The sequence below is a fragment of the Perna viridis genome, chromosome 5 (assembly GCF_037379345.1).
Source record: "Perna viridis isolate PV_CMFRI_1.1 ecotype Kerala chromosome 5, ASM3737934v1, whole genome shotgun sequence".
Taxonomy (NCBI): domain Eukaryota; kingdom Metazoa; phylum Mollusca; class Bivalvia; order Mytilida; family Mytilidae; genus Perna; species Perna viridis.
The window spans coordinates 39,320,735-39,339,374 of NC_142449.1; the positions used below are offsets into that span (position 1 = coordinate 39,320,735).

An 18,640-nucleotide genomic window follows, 5' to 3' on the forward strand; every position below is an offset into this window, starting at 1 on the left:
TGATAAACTTTCCAAGTGATATACAATAGATCAATAATAGGTGGGATAGTCTGTGTGCAAAGATTTTGCCATCCCTTGGTTGTTAATTGAATTGGTCTTATTTTTCAGACCCTTGCTTTAAATTTGGACTTGTAAAACTTGTCCTTTACCAGTCAAGTCTTTCCAAAACAAGATGATCTAAAGTGCCTGAATCATTTTGAAATTTGAGTGGTCCCAGCCACCAAATGAGCAACTAGAGTAGCACAAAATGTTGATTGTTTGTGGAAGGCATTGAGGTCAACAGGCCTATAAAGTTAACAAGTACTATCTTTTAAAAAAGATAGCTGACGCAGTAGAATTTGTTCTTTTTACTTATAATTTTCTACATTTCATTCAGGAAGTAACACATGACACACAATTTCAATTTTCGATACAGTTTTTTTCGAACGCCACTAAGTTATCAGTATTTGGCCAATCAGGAAACAGAATTGCGATCAAGTGAATTACATTTCCATGGAAGAGTGTCTTTAAAGATCAAAGGGTAAAAAGCGAAACTATACCGACTGTGTTGGAAAAAACTTGGCACTTGTGATTTCATAAGAGTAGCTCTTAGAAAATTTGCAAATTAAAAGATCAGATAGCCTCTGGTGGCCATCTATAGATCAGAAGGAACCATTGGTTCAAGTGACCTGAAAAGATTTGATGAAAAATGCGCAGTTTACATATTCTTTATTTGCTCACATGTGTCTTAATCACTACATCAAATCTTCACAGTAGATATTGCAGTGGGTCCTTCAAATCTGTACCAAGTTATAATCACATAATGTTCAACTTAAGTTGACTATTTAATCATTCAACTTCTATCCAAGTTTTACAGTCTGAGTCATTTCAAATATTACATCATTTCCAAAAATAGCACTTGAAGTCAATGCCAAAAAACAACCTCAACAGGTAAGAGATCATAAAATAACCACATCATCTTCACTCTCCTCTGGTATGCTTGAAAGTTTGAGTCGCTTTGCTTTCATGTCATTGATGTCATCAGAATCTTCTGCTTTTCTCTTCCTCACTTCTGGGATGACTGGTTCTTCAACTACCATCAAATCATCTTCTATAAAGACACAATTTGTGAACAAAATGGAAGATAAATAGCAATACTAAAGCAAATAATATGCTTACCCTACCCTCCCCACTTTTCAGGGTTTAATGTACCAGTACTTAAAAGACTCCCAGGAGCCTGAATCACTCACCTGGTTAAATTTTTGCCTTTCAAGGGCATTAACTCGAACAAGGAGTTATCCTACGATTCTGACTCCATAAAGACTTTGGTTGAACTTATCATAATGACCATTTCATCAACTGAAAGTTTCATTCTAACTATTATAGTTTTCAAGATATAGGCTGAAAACTGCAAAAACATAATTTTTTTTGCCTATCAAGGGCAATAACTCTTACATGGAGTTGTCTGACAACTTTGATCCTTGGAGACTTTTGTAGGCCTTATAATAAGAATCATTTCAGCAATTAAAAGTCTCATTCTATGTATCATAGTTTTCAAGGTATTAGCTGAAAACTGTAAATAAACCTGTCATTTTTCTCCTCTCAAGGGCAATAACTCTTACATGGAGTCGTCTGACAACTTTGATCCCTTGGAGACTTTTGTAAGCCTTATAATAAGGATAATTTCAACAATTGAAAGATAGAAGCTAAACCTAAAGGTTTTGGAGATAAATGCACAAAACTACTGTCCAACCCCTATGTTCTATTTTTAGTAACAATGGCCATGTTTTTAAACCAATAAAAAATCCGAACAATCATTTTGTGCATACCCTAAAAAATAAGAATACCAACTTTCATTGAATTCTGTATAGTAGTTTCTGAGGAGATTTTTGAATGTAATAACATCAAAAACAGCAAAAAAACGTTCAAAAAGGGCAATAACTCCAACATGGGTCCACACATTTTCACCAAAATTTGACTACAGATAGATCTCATCATGCTGAATACTTTTACCCTCATGTCAGAGTTTAGTTAAACCTAACGATTTGGAGATACATGCAAAAAACTACTGTCTGACCACTATGTTCTATTATAGTAACAACGGCCATGTTTTTTAACCAATCAAAAATCTGACAGTCATTTTGTTAAGGATACCCTAAAAAACAAAAATACCAACTTTCATTGAATTCTGTAAAGTAGTTTCTGAGAAGATTTTTGAAAGTAATTACATAAAAAAAACAGCAAAAAAAGGCAAGAACTCCAACGTGGGTCTACAGATTTTCACCAAATTTGATCACAGATAGATGTCACCATGCTGAATACTTTTAACGGTGTCAGAAATTGGCTAAACCTTATGGTTTTGGAGATATATGCAAAAATCTGCTGTCTGTCCCCTATCTTCTATTTTCAGTAACGGTGGCCATGTTTTTTAACCAATCAAAAATCCAAACATTCATTTTGTGCAGGATACTGTTAGGAACAATAATTAAAAGTTTCATGCAAATCTATTCCTTAGTTTCAGAGGAGAAGATGATCGAAGAAATTGTTAACAAAGACAAAGACGATGAACACCAAATGAACTAATAAAAAAAAAAAACAAAACAAAACAAAACAATGGGAAACAAAGGGGAGTTCCCATCTAGGGAAATGAACATTCACAAAATCCTTCAAAGTAATTTAATGTAGTAGTTATTATGCAATGTGCAGATGGACAGCAGTTAGCTGCTGAAAATTCAGAAATTATTAAAACTTTAGATAGAAATGCAATTTTAATTTTTGCCCGTTATAGAAAATTAAAAATCAATAATGTTAACTGAAAAAAGTGATACCCCTGCATTTCATTTGGACTTGACTTTTTAACCATAACTCTAAAAATATGACCACACTATATAACAATACGAGGAAGGTGAAACCTTTAACGCTCCCAAAGAAACATTAATCCAAAACACCTTTCATAATTTCCATGATACTGCCATGATGTTATTTTTAAGCTCCCGATGTGGATATTGATACTTCTTCTGGCCATAAGTATACAGGACCCATTGATAATACAACCATAGAGGGAGCGTAATAATCTTAGTATCTGGGAGACACACGAGTTGGAGCAAGCATTTTTTTAGTTATTGTGCAAAAACTGAACCCCCCTCCCTTATTATGAATACATTTCCATAACTCAAACATGAAACTTTCAATTGGTTCGTGGTAAAGGTTTCTTTTCACTGCAATATTTTCCAGACTTTTGTCATTCTTTAAACAACAATTATCAATTACCTTCATCTTCCTTATTTTGCTCCTTTTCACCATTTTGTTCTACCCCATTAGTGGCTTCAGCAGTGGCTTTGACCTCGGAGATGTCTCCCACAATATCAAATTCTTTATCTTCTTCTAGTTTATCTCTGTAATTAGATGTAAAAATGTTACGGGTGGGAGTGTGATTTATTCATGATCAAGAAATACATTGTTGGTAAAAAATAATAATAATAAACCTTTGCCAAACACAGCATGATACAACCACAATCAGTTGAATTCTGTTTTTACTTGAGGCAAGTGTGGACACAAAATTAATTGACACACTTAAACATAGGGACATAAAGGATCATATCTACAGAACTATCATTCACAACAATATATGTAACAAGTTGAGTATGATCTGGCAATCAAAATGCAAAGTCCCTATCAATAGAACATGAAGTAATTGTCGGGAAATATAAGCTTGAACTGTCTTTAAACAGACTAGCACCTTCCTGCTACGGTAGGTTTGATTACTAACCTGACATATTCCTATACAGTAATTTAATATTTTATAAAGTTTTACATATTAAAGCAATAAATATTTGTTTATTTTGTGTCAGAGAGCTGAAAAATGGGTTAAGTCTATTATAATAAAACATGTGGACACTGAAGTTCCTGACAGTATGCCCTCTTCTATATAGTTCCAAGAGAATTCAGCAAGAAATACAGAAGGAGTTGTGAAGAACATTATGTTGGACTGACAGACTATAACCTTATATTATTTTACAAATGCTTCCTTTATACACCATCCCAAATAACAAATCATTACGTCCAGATGGACAAAAACTAATATATGAATCGAATATGGTATTCTAACAATATTATTGTCCTTTCTTGTAGTAAAGACATATTGAGGAAAACAAGAGGCTCCCAGGAGCCTGAATCTCTCATCTGGTTGAATTTTGCCTATCAAGGGCAATAAATTAAATTAAACAAGAAGTTGTCCAACAATTTTGACTCAAGAAAATGTTGATAGGACTTATCATAAGGATCATTTCAGTAAATGAAAATCTAAATCTATCATAGTTTTCAAGACATTGGCTGAAAACTGTATTAAAAAAAAAAAAAAGCCTGTCATTTTCCCTTGTCAAGGGCAATAACTCTTATAAGAAGGCGTCTGACAAATTTTATGCCTTCAGACTTTTATAGTCCTAAAAATAAGGATCATCAATTCAGCTATTGAAAGAATTTGGCTAAACCCAACGATATATGCGAAAAACAACTGTCTGACCCCTATGTTCTATTTTTAGTAACAGTGGCCATGTTTTTCGACAGATCAAAAATCCCCACGTCAGTTCTGTGCAGAATACCCCAAGAAACATTCATACCATGTTTTGTTCCAATTGGTCAAGTAGTTTCAGAGGAGAAGAGTTTTGAAAAATTTTTTAATGACGACGACCGATCGCAAATGATGGCAATAGCTCACATGGCCTTCGGCCAGGTCAGCTAAAAAGGCATTAACAGAACAATACATGAAACCTTGCCATGTAATGGTGACAAAAAAAAAAAAAAAAAAAAAAAAACAATTACAGAAAGGTATGGCCAGATTGTAGGAAGTGGTAGAATGTGACAGACCTGAAATCGAATTCCGATGAACATTTACCATTCTGTAAGCAAATATGCATGCGTACAACCTGCCCTAAAAAGGGGATGGCAACATGTTTAAAAACTACAATTTGGATTTTGCTAATACTGAACTTTACCTGTATTTTCATTGGTCAGTTATCAACAAGAAACTACCTAGGATGGACAGATAGATGGACAGGCTCTGCACTTTTCGGAGGTATCACATAATGCAGGGTATAAAAACTCAGATAAATTGTCTAGTTGGTGCTACTGTTAAAGTATTACAATTGTAACTGCTTAAAAGTAACATTTTTTAAGCGAAAAGGGGGTTTGTAGGTACGGTACCCCAAAAAATTCACAGGTACAATGTGCAAATATTAACTTCATTCAGGGTAGGAAACTCACTTAAATTCTAGCCAGTCCTGAATACAATTTTTCAATATATTTACTACACGGCTGTATAAATTTTTGCTAAAATTAGCCAGCCCTGCCAAAAAATAGCCGGTCTCGGGCTGGTGGGCAGGCTACTATTTCTAACTCTGCTTCATTGTGAATTAATTATTGTTCCTGTTTTTTTATTCAAATACCATGTATACATGCAGATTCTCATCTCTCAATCCTTAATCTAAATCAACCAACAAAAGTACTATTACACCACAAACTTGACATCTTTTCAATTGGTACAGACAGTAAACAGTCCATTATATCTTATCAATCTTATTAGATATTGTTAGCTTAATCAGTGAAAAGCTGACATTGTGTCTGATAAAGAAATGGTGTTTTTATTATTCAAATGTTTATCTTAAACAAAACAAATATAAATCAGACTCAAGACTATCACAAATGATCAGTCTGTGTACATACAATCCATAATACCATTATCTTGATCAATGAAATAAGACAACTGGTACATGATGAACGTGTGGGAGGCTATGTGATACACTAGTGTCTGACTGTCTAAGATCAGCATGATGATGAGTCCTGCAGATTGTGTGTGATAAATGACCCAAGTTTTCTAAATACAAATACATAGACACTCAGCAAATAGACTGCATACTTGAGACAGTTCATACATGTATTTAAGTACATGTTTGTATAGCAGTAGGTGAGGAATACTAATTCATATTACACTACAGCTAACGACCATTTTGACGATGCCAATCGCCCACGGTGGACAAATCAAGTTGTCCACGCTTTGCCCACCCTTAATGCCCACGGTGGACAGATGTGCACGTTCCCACCGTGTCAGGTGGACAGTATAGTGTCCACGCCCACGGTATCCGGTGGATGCGTGATAACCTGTTGATTCGATTTAATCCATGATTGGCAATTATATTACAATGTTCAAACGGTTGACAAATAAAAGAACAATGTGTCAATCATTACCTTGTCCGTGAGAATCAATTTTCTTTCAGGTATTATTGGCCTCAAGCCAAAATTGTGACACCACCAGGTGTTTACTTAGGAATTGATATAATTAGGTTTTTATATGAATTAAATGCTTTAAACTCTTGTTTTTTTTTGTTTTTTCTACTTCTTACGGCCCACATCCATCGTACTTAAGTCTACCATTATTTAGTATCATCAAAATGTAAACCTGGATTAATCGGAAACCAAAGTTGATATAATTTTTAAAGAAATTCATAAGGCCTTAATTTTATCATTTCCAGTTGCTACATGTATCATGTAATAATATTATACACCTGACTTGTCACCAGATTGTTATGAATTATAAATTACAATGTTCAAGAAAATCGAGTATTTGCGAACTCCTTATTTTACAGACAATCTATTTAACGCAGTTGTATTTTCTAAGTGAAAGAACGGACTTGAAGCAGACACGTGCAACTTTAACTTACGGTCTATAAATAACCAATTTCGATATCATGACATTTCAACAAAATTTGAGAGCGGGAAGCATCGTTGGAAGATAATATATGATCCAGAATTATTGAACCACGTAGCTCACGAGTTTTCAAATGGCAACGGATTTAACCGCGTATTATCCGAGCACACGCTAGCCAACTATAGTGATGGGTGAAAATTTCCTCTCTTAAGTTGAATATGCAGTTAGTTCTTTTAGATTTAGAGCACCATAGACAATTGAACGACGTATTTCCTCCGTTTATTTTTTTCTTAACTTAGTTCAACAATTTTGACTACGATTAGTTCCATTATTATATAATAACAGTAGCATACAAATTGTAAATTAAAATGTTCAAGAAAATCGAGTACTTGCGAACTACTCCTTTTACTGAAGGGTTTCTTACGTAATAATTCTAAAAAAAGAACAAAGTATTTTAAACCGATAACTTTTAGAATGCTTTGAGTGTGTTAATTTCTTATGCAAATTTGATAAACCCCTTTGTAATATCGTCGACCAATCAATGTGTTTCACGTTTTATCAAAAGGTGTGTCCCTGTGTTCTGAGCTTCGTATGAGGTAAATTGACATTTCGTTAACACTGCAACAATTGTCGATTGACGAACAACGTGCCTTATTTGCATAGATAATAAGAAGAGTAATAATACTTGAAAGTATTTAAAATTCGACACCGTCATTCAAAAATCATGTAACTTTAAGAGAATATAGAAATGTAAAATTATGCTTTCTTAAATTTTTCACACCGTTGACGTTAAATCATAACTTTTCATTTTACGAGTCAGACTTTTTAATTAAAATTAATTTACATGTAATTCCCGAAAATGGATTTCAGACTTTTTAATTAAAATTAATTTACTATTTTGAAATCTCGTATTTTTTTTAGAATCTTCTGAAACTTTATTTCAAAAACATTATTACTTTCATTTTCAAAATATCCATTGTTAGTTTATGTGTTTACAACGTTAACTTAATTAGTTTATGTGTTTACAACGTTAACTTAATTAGTCAAATCAGTATTATTCATGTAATGTCACTACTTAATACCTGAGCGTGTCACACTCAGCCAATATACAGGAAGTGGTGGATTAACTGCTAATTAACGAGAAGGAATCGTTAAATAATATTTAGACTACAGAATAAAAAGAAACCGAATGTAATGTTTTGATTACAGAAGCGTATTAGTGGCATCCAAAATTATATTTTTAAATCAAAATTTCGCCATTAAAAATCCCGAAATTAGAATCCCCCAGATATATATAATCTGATAAAAAATAAATTCTTCTAGTATGAATTTTACGACTAACTATATATAGAATAAATTAAACTAATTGGTATCTTTATTTACACTGGTGTGCCAACTTAGTAGGCCTTTTTTCCTAAAATCTCCAATATATTTCAATACTAAAATGGGACAAAATTAAGTTTGAAAATTTCGTATTTTTTCCTTTCACCTGTAGTTATTGAAATGGATACATATTAAATTAATCATAGCAGAGAGTATTATTCAAATTTTAACATATTTAAAATTCGTAACACCAGCCCACATTCGTTTCGATTTTATTTTCGAATTTCATGAAATCGTATATCTCTTTTATTTTCTTTATGGTTGATGACCAAAAAAAATTTAAATATTACTTTTGAATCTTAGTACACACGTGCATGAAGGTCTATTCATGATTAAATCACCTACATGAATACGTCTTTTAAGGTACTTGTAAGTGTCGTTAGCTAATACGCGCCGGTTAACTGTCCTGTTCCATTTCACAATACTTTAAACCACACCCTCAATATTCCTATAATTTATTACCTGTCAATCAACGTTACTGTATCTTCACTTAAAACCACACCCTTGACATTTTATTTAATTGATTACCTGTCAATCAAAGGTCCAAGATTGAACACCTGAACATCTGCATCTTAAGCCACCGTGAGAAATTCATAGTAAAATAATGCCGTAAAAGGGAATGCTGTTGAAAATAGATTCATCTTTCAAAGGGACTGCACATCCAATCTTAGCTGATTTTCTCTAAGAATTTTAAATATTATAAGCAAAAGGAGGTTGCACTTTTTCCATCACATGGTCGTTAAAGTATTTTTCTCAGAATTCATCTTACAAGATTAGTTGTTGTTTCCAAATTCATATAAGTTATGTCGAACTATTCGGTATTTCTGAAAATATCCTAACCCAACAAGTAACACTTGATTAACATTAAATAAAAAAAAATTCTTCTATAACACAATTTATTTTTTGACAAGTGATAGCGCTGCACAGTATTAAAACCTGCCGCTACCGTTAATTGATTAACTGTTAATTAAAGAGATCAAATGGCACCTATCAAAGGTTACCACGATTTCCTGAATTTATTCCATTTGATGGCAAATGCTCACGCTTCTCTGCTTTAATCCCGCCCACAGGTAATTGATGACTGTCAATTATAAAGAAGCTCTATTGACACCTGCGAAATAATGTTACCGATAGTTCATACAATTAGATACGCTTCTAAATAATACAACAGGACCGTAATATTATTACGTAAGAATGAGTTTTTAACTCCGATTCCTGTTAAAACGAAACAAGATTTAAAATTGACCACTAGAATGCGTGGGCAACGTGTACAGCGACCAACTACGTGTCCACCGTGGGCCGGTGGGAACGTGTCCAAGGGTGGAAACAAATTGTCCACCATTGCCCACGCCCACCGTGGGAAAAGGGAATCGTCAAAATGGTCGTTAGCCGTAGTGTATATGCAGACACTGCCAATGGTAGATGTAATACTAGGTCAGAAAAACCTAGCAAACAGATGATTCTTTTTTGGTATAAAAATCCCCTATTTTACATAACTATAGTCCTTCCTGTATATAGATCTGTATTTTAGATATAAACCATAAATCATAAATCAACAAAATCATAACTATTGAATAAAGCCTATGTCATATATCTCAAAAGTGCAATAACCTGAGTGACACGCTAACTAACACTGGTTATGTCACATAATGTGCTCTCCGAAAGAAAACTTCAAAAAAATATATTCCAAGAATAGACTCTAAATAAAGGGAAAGTAGACAACAAAGAACAGGAAATAATCAACTCAACAGGAACAAAGAAACGAAAGTAAATGAGCAACAAGGACTCCACTAAAAACTAGCAGTATGGACAAGGTGCACCAGTAGGGTAGGCTTCTTCTTTTCTAGAAACACCCACCAAACTGCTCATAAAATGTTACATACAAGATGACAAAAGTTGAAAGAAAAACTATAACACAGTAAACAAATTGGTTCTCATGGTGCAGATGGACCATAATGATCCAACCCTGTTCTAGAAGCCTAACTGTAAGGAATTAAGCACGGTATGAAAAGTCTGTAATTTCAGCAGTATAGTGAACAAGGTGCTGAAGTTATGTTGTCGCAGACAAAAGGCAAGTTGACAATACATAATGAGAAGTCATCGTGTTTGTTGTATAATTTGGTCACAAATTTTTCCCTTTCCAATGATCATTAAGAATAAGTATAGATATTAAGCTGACTTCATAGTAATTTTATTTTTTGGGGTAAATGTGTATAAAATCCCAAAAACTAGGATTGTTTAAAGACAACATGTCATCTGTAAGGCAGAAACTGGGATCATAGGATCTGGCTTAAGTATGGATCACATCAGTTATTAAGTCAGCTTCAGTGAAGGCTCACGTCAGTAGTAGAGCACAACTTATACCCATTAGAATGCTGACCTACTTTTGAAAAACATGGTTTTCCACTACCTCTATTTTGGAGAGTATGGTAGTAGTATAGGTCTTATTACTTTTATTATCTTTTACTCTACCTCCAATAATAAACATTGGATGTAATGCATCTCGCAGACAAAAACAATGTTTTGGGCTTTGTCTGCTGGAACAACATACTTTTCCTGTATAATAGACATTAGTTGGGCTACATAGAAATCTTTAAAAACAGCCCAATATCTGCAAGCATTTAGAAAAAAGAGTGGAAAACTTCAATTTTTTTTCCGGGCTGTAACTCCTGAATGGTAAATACAACATACATCAACCCTTGACCTGGGTTTTAATATTGACTATATTGCATTTAAGTTAAGATTTTGCATAAATGGTTCTTTTTAATGTTATGAGCCGATAGACACAAGTATTGCAACCTTACAGTCTAGAGATTTGATATGCTTGCAAATGAATCTTTGTATACCTGGTTTCATTTGATATTATTTCGCCCAAGCTAAATAAAAATATTGATTGAAAATCATAACTTTAGGTCTGTTTTTTTTTCAATCATTCTCTGAACTGGTAAGAAAAATTTCAATAAGCAACATCAGTTATGCATTTAAAAAAACAAAACCAACTGAAGTTGTTAAAAACAATAATCACCTTGATTGAAAAACTATACATAAGGCAGAACTAACTAGTAGTAGCTTAATGATAAAGTGACTTGTAAGTAATGACATTTATATAATAACTAAGGCTACACTAGCCAACAACGTTATATGATTTATGACTTACTTGTGAGCAATAATAACATTGACATTGTAATTCTGTAAAAAGTCATCACATTTTAATATTGTTCCATTGGTGATGTTAAAATGACTCAAATGTTTGTCGTTGTTTTCTGGAATAGATGTTTTCAGATCCTCTCTATTACCATGTGCAAGCATCAGAATTATACAACACGCAAATCTTTTTACTGGTTACTATTACTAATTGTTTGTTTATTTTCTAATTCATAGCAAAATTCAAATAATAAATTCTATTAGTAAACAGTGTCTTGTACTGAAACAAAGATTGTGGATTACTACGAGATTTTCTTGTAGTGAATTATATAATACTGTTTAGTTAAACAAATGATTATAATACTGATGTTTTTGGATCTTTTTTCAATTGAAATACAACAACTCAGACTCTTGACTATAGAATAGAGCTCATGAGAAAATTGCTGGTTCAAACAGAAACATCTATAAACAGATTCAATAGAAAACCTTATATCTATGTATGTTTACCTTCTGTCTCTCCTTCTTCACTTGATATCAGTATAGTACCTGAAACATAGTCCATTACATATTGTAAAAAACATGAACAAGACAAAATCTTCTATTACTCATTGTGGAAACATGACAAAGACAACATACTGGTGTCCAGTACTCATTGTGGAAACATAAACAAGACAACATAGTCAATTACTTATTGTAGAAACATGAACAAGACAACATAGTCCATTACTTATTGTAGAAACATGACCATGACAACATAGTCTATTACTGATCATAGAAACATGAACAAGACAATACAGTCCATTACATATTGTAGAAACATGACCAAAACAAACATAACGTTATAAAATAATTGGTTAGAAACAACATTTTACAGCCGATATTAAACAGCAATTACCAAACAATATTTTCTAAAAGGAATGTAAATAAAAGAACAATGTACAATCTGAAACTTCAATTTCACAGGAAGTTACTGCTCACAGTATTAGATTGTCATTTTTTATTTTATGAAAGATTCATTGAAATAACTATTGGTATAAATTTTATCCAAATAAATTGAGAAATGTAGGTGTTACATTGCTTCAAGGTGTGACCAATGGATAGATAGAGGGTATAACAAACATACCTAACATTTCTAAGTCCTTGCACCATATTATTCATTAAATCTTTAGTGCATAAAATATTGTATTCATATAAAAAATAAAAAAATATATTTAAGGTATAATAAATGATTCAATATACCTCTGCCATCAATTTCAACATCTGGTGCTACCATACCTAAACCCAACTTCAATACCTGTTAAAAAGGATAGAGATGATATGTCTGAATACATAGATTGAAAACAATGAAATAGGATTATACAGATTTGTTTATAACACACCAGTAGCAATCGTACAAATTAATTTTACAATACAATGAACCATAAGGGCAAATGAAATTAGTAGATTTTCATATTAAGAACATATCTGTACTTAAATAGTTAAAATTAGACTAACAAATATCTGGTAAGAAATAAAAAATAAAATCCTCATAACCACACCATATTTTTACTGTTTTCAAGGCAGTGTAATGTTAGTAAATTAAAATCCTGGCCCAGTGCAAAATAGCACTTGGAGATACCTTAAATACCAATCAATCAATTACTGATCAACTGATACAGTATATAACACACTGCTTGTGAGATTACAATATAACATTGAATATTGGATCTTCTACAACACCTTTCTAATAGACAAATAGAAATTATAACTGTAAGCACATGTTTACAGTTTCAAAAAGGTTTTACACATGCCTACTAATGAATATCTATATATATATAAACTACTACAAAAAGTACCAAGACTTCTTACAGAGACTGTTATTTCTAACTACTACAAGTTCTGAATTTTTTTGGGCATCATTTTCAAAATTCAAAGAAACTATGCATATTGCCGGGCTTGCCCGGTATAACAAATGTGTGGACAAAGCAGTTCTGACTAGTGGATTTGCAGCATAGTGAAAGGTCTATATGTAATCAATGTATGTAACAAATGTAAGTAACAAAAACTTTTTTCTAAAGTTGAAATTCTTCTTGTTTTCACGAATTATATTGTGACAATACAAATTCAAAATTCAAGTTTGTCTTTAATTTAACATATAAATATTCCAATTTTTATTTGTGTATTAGCTGGGGCATTAATTTAATTATTTAATCTGATATGCATGCAAAACTTTGGAAGAAACAATTAAACTTTACATATGAAAACAAAGAAGTCCTGATATAATAACATTCATATTGAATCTTTGTTTGTTTGTTTGTTTGTTTGTTTGTTGCGGTTTAACATCCGAGCAGCAATATTTCAGCTATATTCAGACGATGAACATGAAATGGATGATAAAATGAACATGAAATGATGATGAAATGAAAAATGGGATGGGACACAAGGACAATGAGGTTGACAAATTTTGATTGCCACTGGAAATAGGAAGAGGTGGGTAGGGTCTATGGTTCCTACCCCAGGAGAATACCACAGTAGGGTTTTTTTAACGTGCGAGGAACGTGGCATCTTTCCCAACAAGGCGCACCACTATGGTTTGCGGTCAGGTTTTCCTTATTATAGCCTGACAACCCCAGCATGTAACACACAGGGGTACCCCATTCCACTACCTGGGGCACACATCCCAGTTGCTCTGTGGACAGAGCGCCCTAGCCCCCGGCTAAGGTTCTGAGCACTATTTAGTCGTCTTTTACGACAAGCTTAGCGCTGCTGCAGGCCAATTTTTTTGACACCCGGACCTGCACAGGTCTATCGAATCTTTGATTTTTCCATTGAAATGGTGTTCACCTTAAAGAAACAAATTGGCTAAATCAATTTGCCTTTCTAGCAAATTCCAAAAAGGGTGAAAGGTATGGATATCATGGTATTCTTTAAAATAAATTGAAAGAGTAATTGGGGAACCAAGATTCTAGTGGAAATCAAAAGAATATAATTCAAGGACAAAGACCAGACATGGAAAACAGACACATACAATTAAGAACATAAAATAACCAAAATAATATAAACAAAGTAACAAAAGTAATTGAGCAACTCTTGACTGTACTAAAAACTGGGAGCATGGACCAGGTACATCGGTAGGGTAAGTGTCCTCTGCTTTCCTAGAAACATCTGCTGAGTTGCTAAAAAAATATCACAATGGAAGCTCAGAAAATAAAAAGTACAAGCCTAATAGTCCTAAGAATATATTATCTATGTCAAACAACATTTCTTTTCACTGAAATTTTCCAAGTCCAAGGAACATAACTTCCATAAAAATCATTCAACCATAACCGAAGTCAAACTTAATTTGTAACTTCTCATAATAAGACTACATACAAAAGATATATTCAATTGGTAAAAGCATTACCAAAAAAAGCGAAAAACTGTAAATTCACTGAAATTTTCTAAGTCCAAGGGCCATAACTTCCGTAAAAATCATTCAACCAGAACCAAAGTTAAACTTAATCTGTAACTTCTCATAATAAGACTACATACAAAAGATAAAATCAATTGGTAAAAGCATTACAAAAAAAAGTTTGGAAAACGCGGACGAATGGATGCCCATCATTTCCAAGTCCCCTCACAACACGTTGTGGTAGACAAAAATAGAAGTCCCCAAGTCTTCAATCTTATAAATTTCAAGCATAACTTATTTCTTGCAAAAACCTCAATGAATATTTATACTACACTGTCCCATGAAGATCTTCAAATTCGAGGAACTTTCAAGGAAAATTTTGGGGGTGAAGGGAATTGTTTTTATTTTTTGGCTATATTTATATTAAAAACTCTGAGCTAATGCTGCACTTATTTTTTGCAAACATGCAGATATATGTGTTTCAAAAACATCAATAATGAATGCCATACAAAAATCCCTCTAGGGAGTATGCTGACACACGGTCTACTGTATAAACATGTTGGGTGTAACACTTACGGGTTTACAGGTATAGGTCAGATAAAGTCAATTTTCTCAAACAACAACAAAAAAAATTGTACAATTACTAAAGGTACAGACTCGGGTTTAAGAATTAAGTTGAGGGCAAAACCCTGGGGCAAATCAATATTTGACATATCAAAGTATGCAAAATTGGCTAAAATATGTAAATAATCAAATTAACAAGAATGCTACGCATAGCCATATGTTCCCCGCCGCTGTAGAAAGAGTTAAATTACAAATGTTTGACACTTGTATAAATAGCAGATTCAAAACTTATGTGCTTTCATATGTCCATGTGGCGATTCAAGCAGCCATTCCAAAACAACGACAACAACAAAATAATTTGAGTTATCCAAGAACAACTGGGTCCCATCCATATAAAAGCAAGTTGGATGCAAGAGATGATATACTTACCTTCAGCTACTATGTGAAAGATATAATCTTCTACTGGCACCTCTTCATACAACAAAAAAACATCCGCAAAACAAGAACGTGAAAAATGAACAAAGTCTCATAACTCCCATAAAAATTGACGAATCAAAATGGCAGCTGAGTATAATGAACTACATATTGTGACAAACAATCCTACAAAATTTGGTCAAATTCCATTCAGCGGTGTCTGAGGAGTTGCGTCCACAATGTGTTCCTATTGCAAATAATGTGAAAAATGAACAAAGTGCCATAATTCCCATAAAAATTGTCGAATCAAAATAGCAGTTAAGTATGATCAACTACATATGGTGACAAACAATCCACCAATTTGGTCAAATTCCGTTCAGTGGTTTCTGAGGAGTTGCATCCACAAGGTGTTCCTATTGCAAATAATGTGAAAAATGAACAAAGTGCCATAACTCCCATAAAAATTATCAAATCAAAATAGTGGTTAAGTATGGTGAACTACATATGGTGACAAACAATCCTACAAAATTTGGTCAAATTCCATACAGCTGTTTCTGAGGAGTTGTGTCCACAAGCTTCGGATGGACGGACGGAAGGACATCAGCATTTCTGTACCCACTCCGCGTTGAGGCAGGGGACAAAAAAATACATGGATATAAATACAATGAAAAACATTCAATATTTTAGGGAGATTTAAATGTTACTCATTATAAATCAAAGAAATGTAGAATTCACATATAATTGCTTAATTTTTTTTTTGCCTTCATAACCATATTTGTTTATCTAAGAAACTTTCATTTTTACATATAAAAAAAATTCCCTTTTGTCAGTGCTGAAAATATTTGAAATGCTCAATTAAAGGTCATGGTAGATTACTGCAATTTTTGTAGTGTGGTAATCAGACCTATCTGTTATTGTAAAAGTGACATGATATTTCAGGATTGAAAAAAGCATCTTTATCAGAAAAGGAAGTATTTTTCCTGAAAAACTAAAGCAAGCTCTATGCATACTCAAATTTGAAAAAGTTGCCAGCTTACACTTTAAGCCTCAGTTTCTGTAGGAATTAGGCAATGGGTTACACATGGTCATATCTTTGGATAGGTTGATACCAAAAGGTGGTTAATATTGTTACAGAGGTTCATTATGAATAAAACTACTTTTTAAACCATTCATTACCTTATCTTCCAATTGTTTGACTGTGAATTTTTCTGTATTGAGCACTACTGTAACTTCAGGTTTAGAAGAACATACGTAACACTTAAGATTTGGTTTATCTAAGGCACAAGGTACTAACAACTTCTTTCGAGGATTTGCTTGTCTGTTCAGGTATATCTATAAAAAATATAGTACATTTGTGCATATATTATCTTGAAATTGTAAAACAAGGATGAGTGCTACCTACTAAAGTACCTGAAGTTGTAATCATCAGGGAAAACAACATGTATTTTTAAAAGCAGGTTATTATGTCTTCAATAGAAATAGGTAATTGTGTTTATCTACGACATGTCCTTCAAGATTGTACTTCTCAAGACACAAGTCTTGGTTGAAAATTAACTGTGTTCATCATCGATTGATAAAAAGGAGTACAAATATTGACCCTGGGACACAAATAAATGCTCTTACTGATATCATGAGTATAAATGTATAAGCTAATCCCCCCCTCCCCCCAAAAAAATAACAATGCCCTGAATGTGCAGATAAGCTAAAATGTTACCTGACTGTCTCAGATACAGATACACTGTCATACTTCATGGTGTTTTTATCATCCCCCCCCCCCCACCACAGTAGTCCATGTTTTTGGATTTGGATGTACTTGAAACATCCTACTGCTGACGCTCCATATTTTTTAGCCAATATTCAATTACTCAGAGATATTGTACAACAATGAATTTTTAATGATATTAGCATTTATATAAGACAGGATGAGATAGGAGATATATGTGTCCCAAGAGCCTGAATTGCTCACCTGGTTTAATTTTTGGCTTTCAATGGCAATAACTCTAACAAGGAGTTGTTCAACAATTTTGACTCAAAAAAGACTTTGGTAGGACTTATCATAATAAAGATTTCATCTTATCATAATAAAGATTTCATCAATTTAAAGATTCTTTCTATCTATCATAGTTTTCAAGATACTGGTTAAAAACTGCTAAAAATATCCCCTTCCAAGGGCAATAACTCTGACAAGGAGTTGTCCCAAAAACTTTAATCCCCGCAGACTTTCAAGACAGGGGATAGTAGCAACTTAGCCTCAATATAACTAATCATGTTTAAATGACCTGGGGATGGTTGAAGAAAGATAGCTTGTGTCTATTTAAAGGCTCACAATGGCAGCACCTAAAAATGTACTTTTGGTGTCTAATTTTGGCAGTTTCAAAATTAAACATTTTAAGGTAAAAGCTTAAACCTCAACCTAAAACAAGTTTTAATTTCTCTTACTTTTCATGAAATAATGTAGAAACATGATATCTCATCTTACTTATCACAATAGTTACATCAGAGATTACAATATTAACAAATTTACCAGAAAAAAATCTATACACAGAATGACAACTTTATTGAACTTTATTATCCTAAGCCCTCTTTTAACAAACACTCTCCCAATATTTAAAAAAAAAAAAATAATCTAAAAATATTTTACAGCTTTTTTCTATGTGTACATGTTGTTTACATAAAATTAAGTACAATGGTGCTGCAAATTCACTGAATAAGTGTTAGAAAGATTATTTTTTCTTTTTTATGGCAATTTCAGGACAGATAACTCTACTTTGCATACATTTTAAGAAAACTTTTTTATTTTGTGCAAAACTTCCTTTCAAAATGCTTCAATTGTAACAAAATATAAATAAGTATAGTCAGTTTTTTGTAGACTTCTTGTCTAATAAGGATTCAGTCATCCAAATTGTATTTTCTTTTCAAAATATGGTGTTTTTGAATGGTGACAGTTGCATTATTTAAATTATTCATGTATTTTCTTTATCGACAGAAAAACACTAATAATTTTTAATTAAAGCTGACGGATTGGGAAATAATCCTTAGAAGTGCTTTGATATTGATAAAAATTGACTATCGGTATCATACTT

At 32.8% G+C, this 18,640-nt stretch overlaps 1 protein-coding gene across 1 annotated transcript in view; it reads right to left on the bottom strand.

Annotated features, from left to right (window-relative positions):
* Positions 1–693: 693 nt before the first annotated feature.
* The window catches only part of LOC148617443 (SUMO-activating enzyme subunit 2-like), a 48,264-nt gene continuing 30,317 nt past the window's right edge, over positions 694–18,640 (bottom strand). The window contains exons 13-18 of the mRNA XM_088585043.1: positions 16,734–16,889; positions 12,449–12,503; positions 11,717–11,755; positions 11,223–11,328; positions 3,250–3,374; positions 694–1,090 (exon numbers count right to left, since the gene is read on the bottom strand). Coding sequence (XP_088441169.1) covers positions 939–1,090; positions 3,250–3,374; positions 11,223–11,328; positions 11,717–11,755; positions 12,449–12,503; positions 16,734–16,889 — 633 coding nt within the window. The 3' untranslated portion in view covers positions 694–938. The remainder of the gene's footprint in view (positions 1,091–3,249; positions 3,375–11,222; positions 11,329–11,716; positions 11,756–12,448; positions 12,504–16,733; positions 16,890–18,640) is intronic.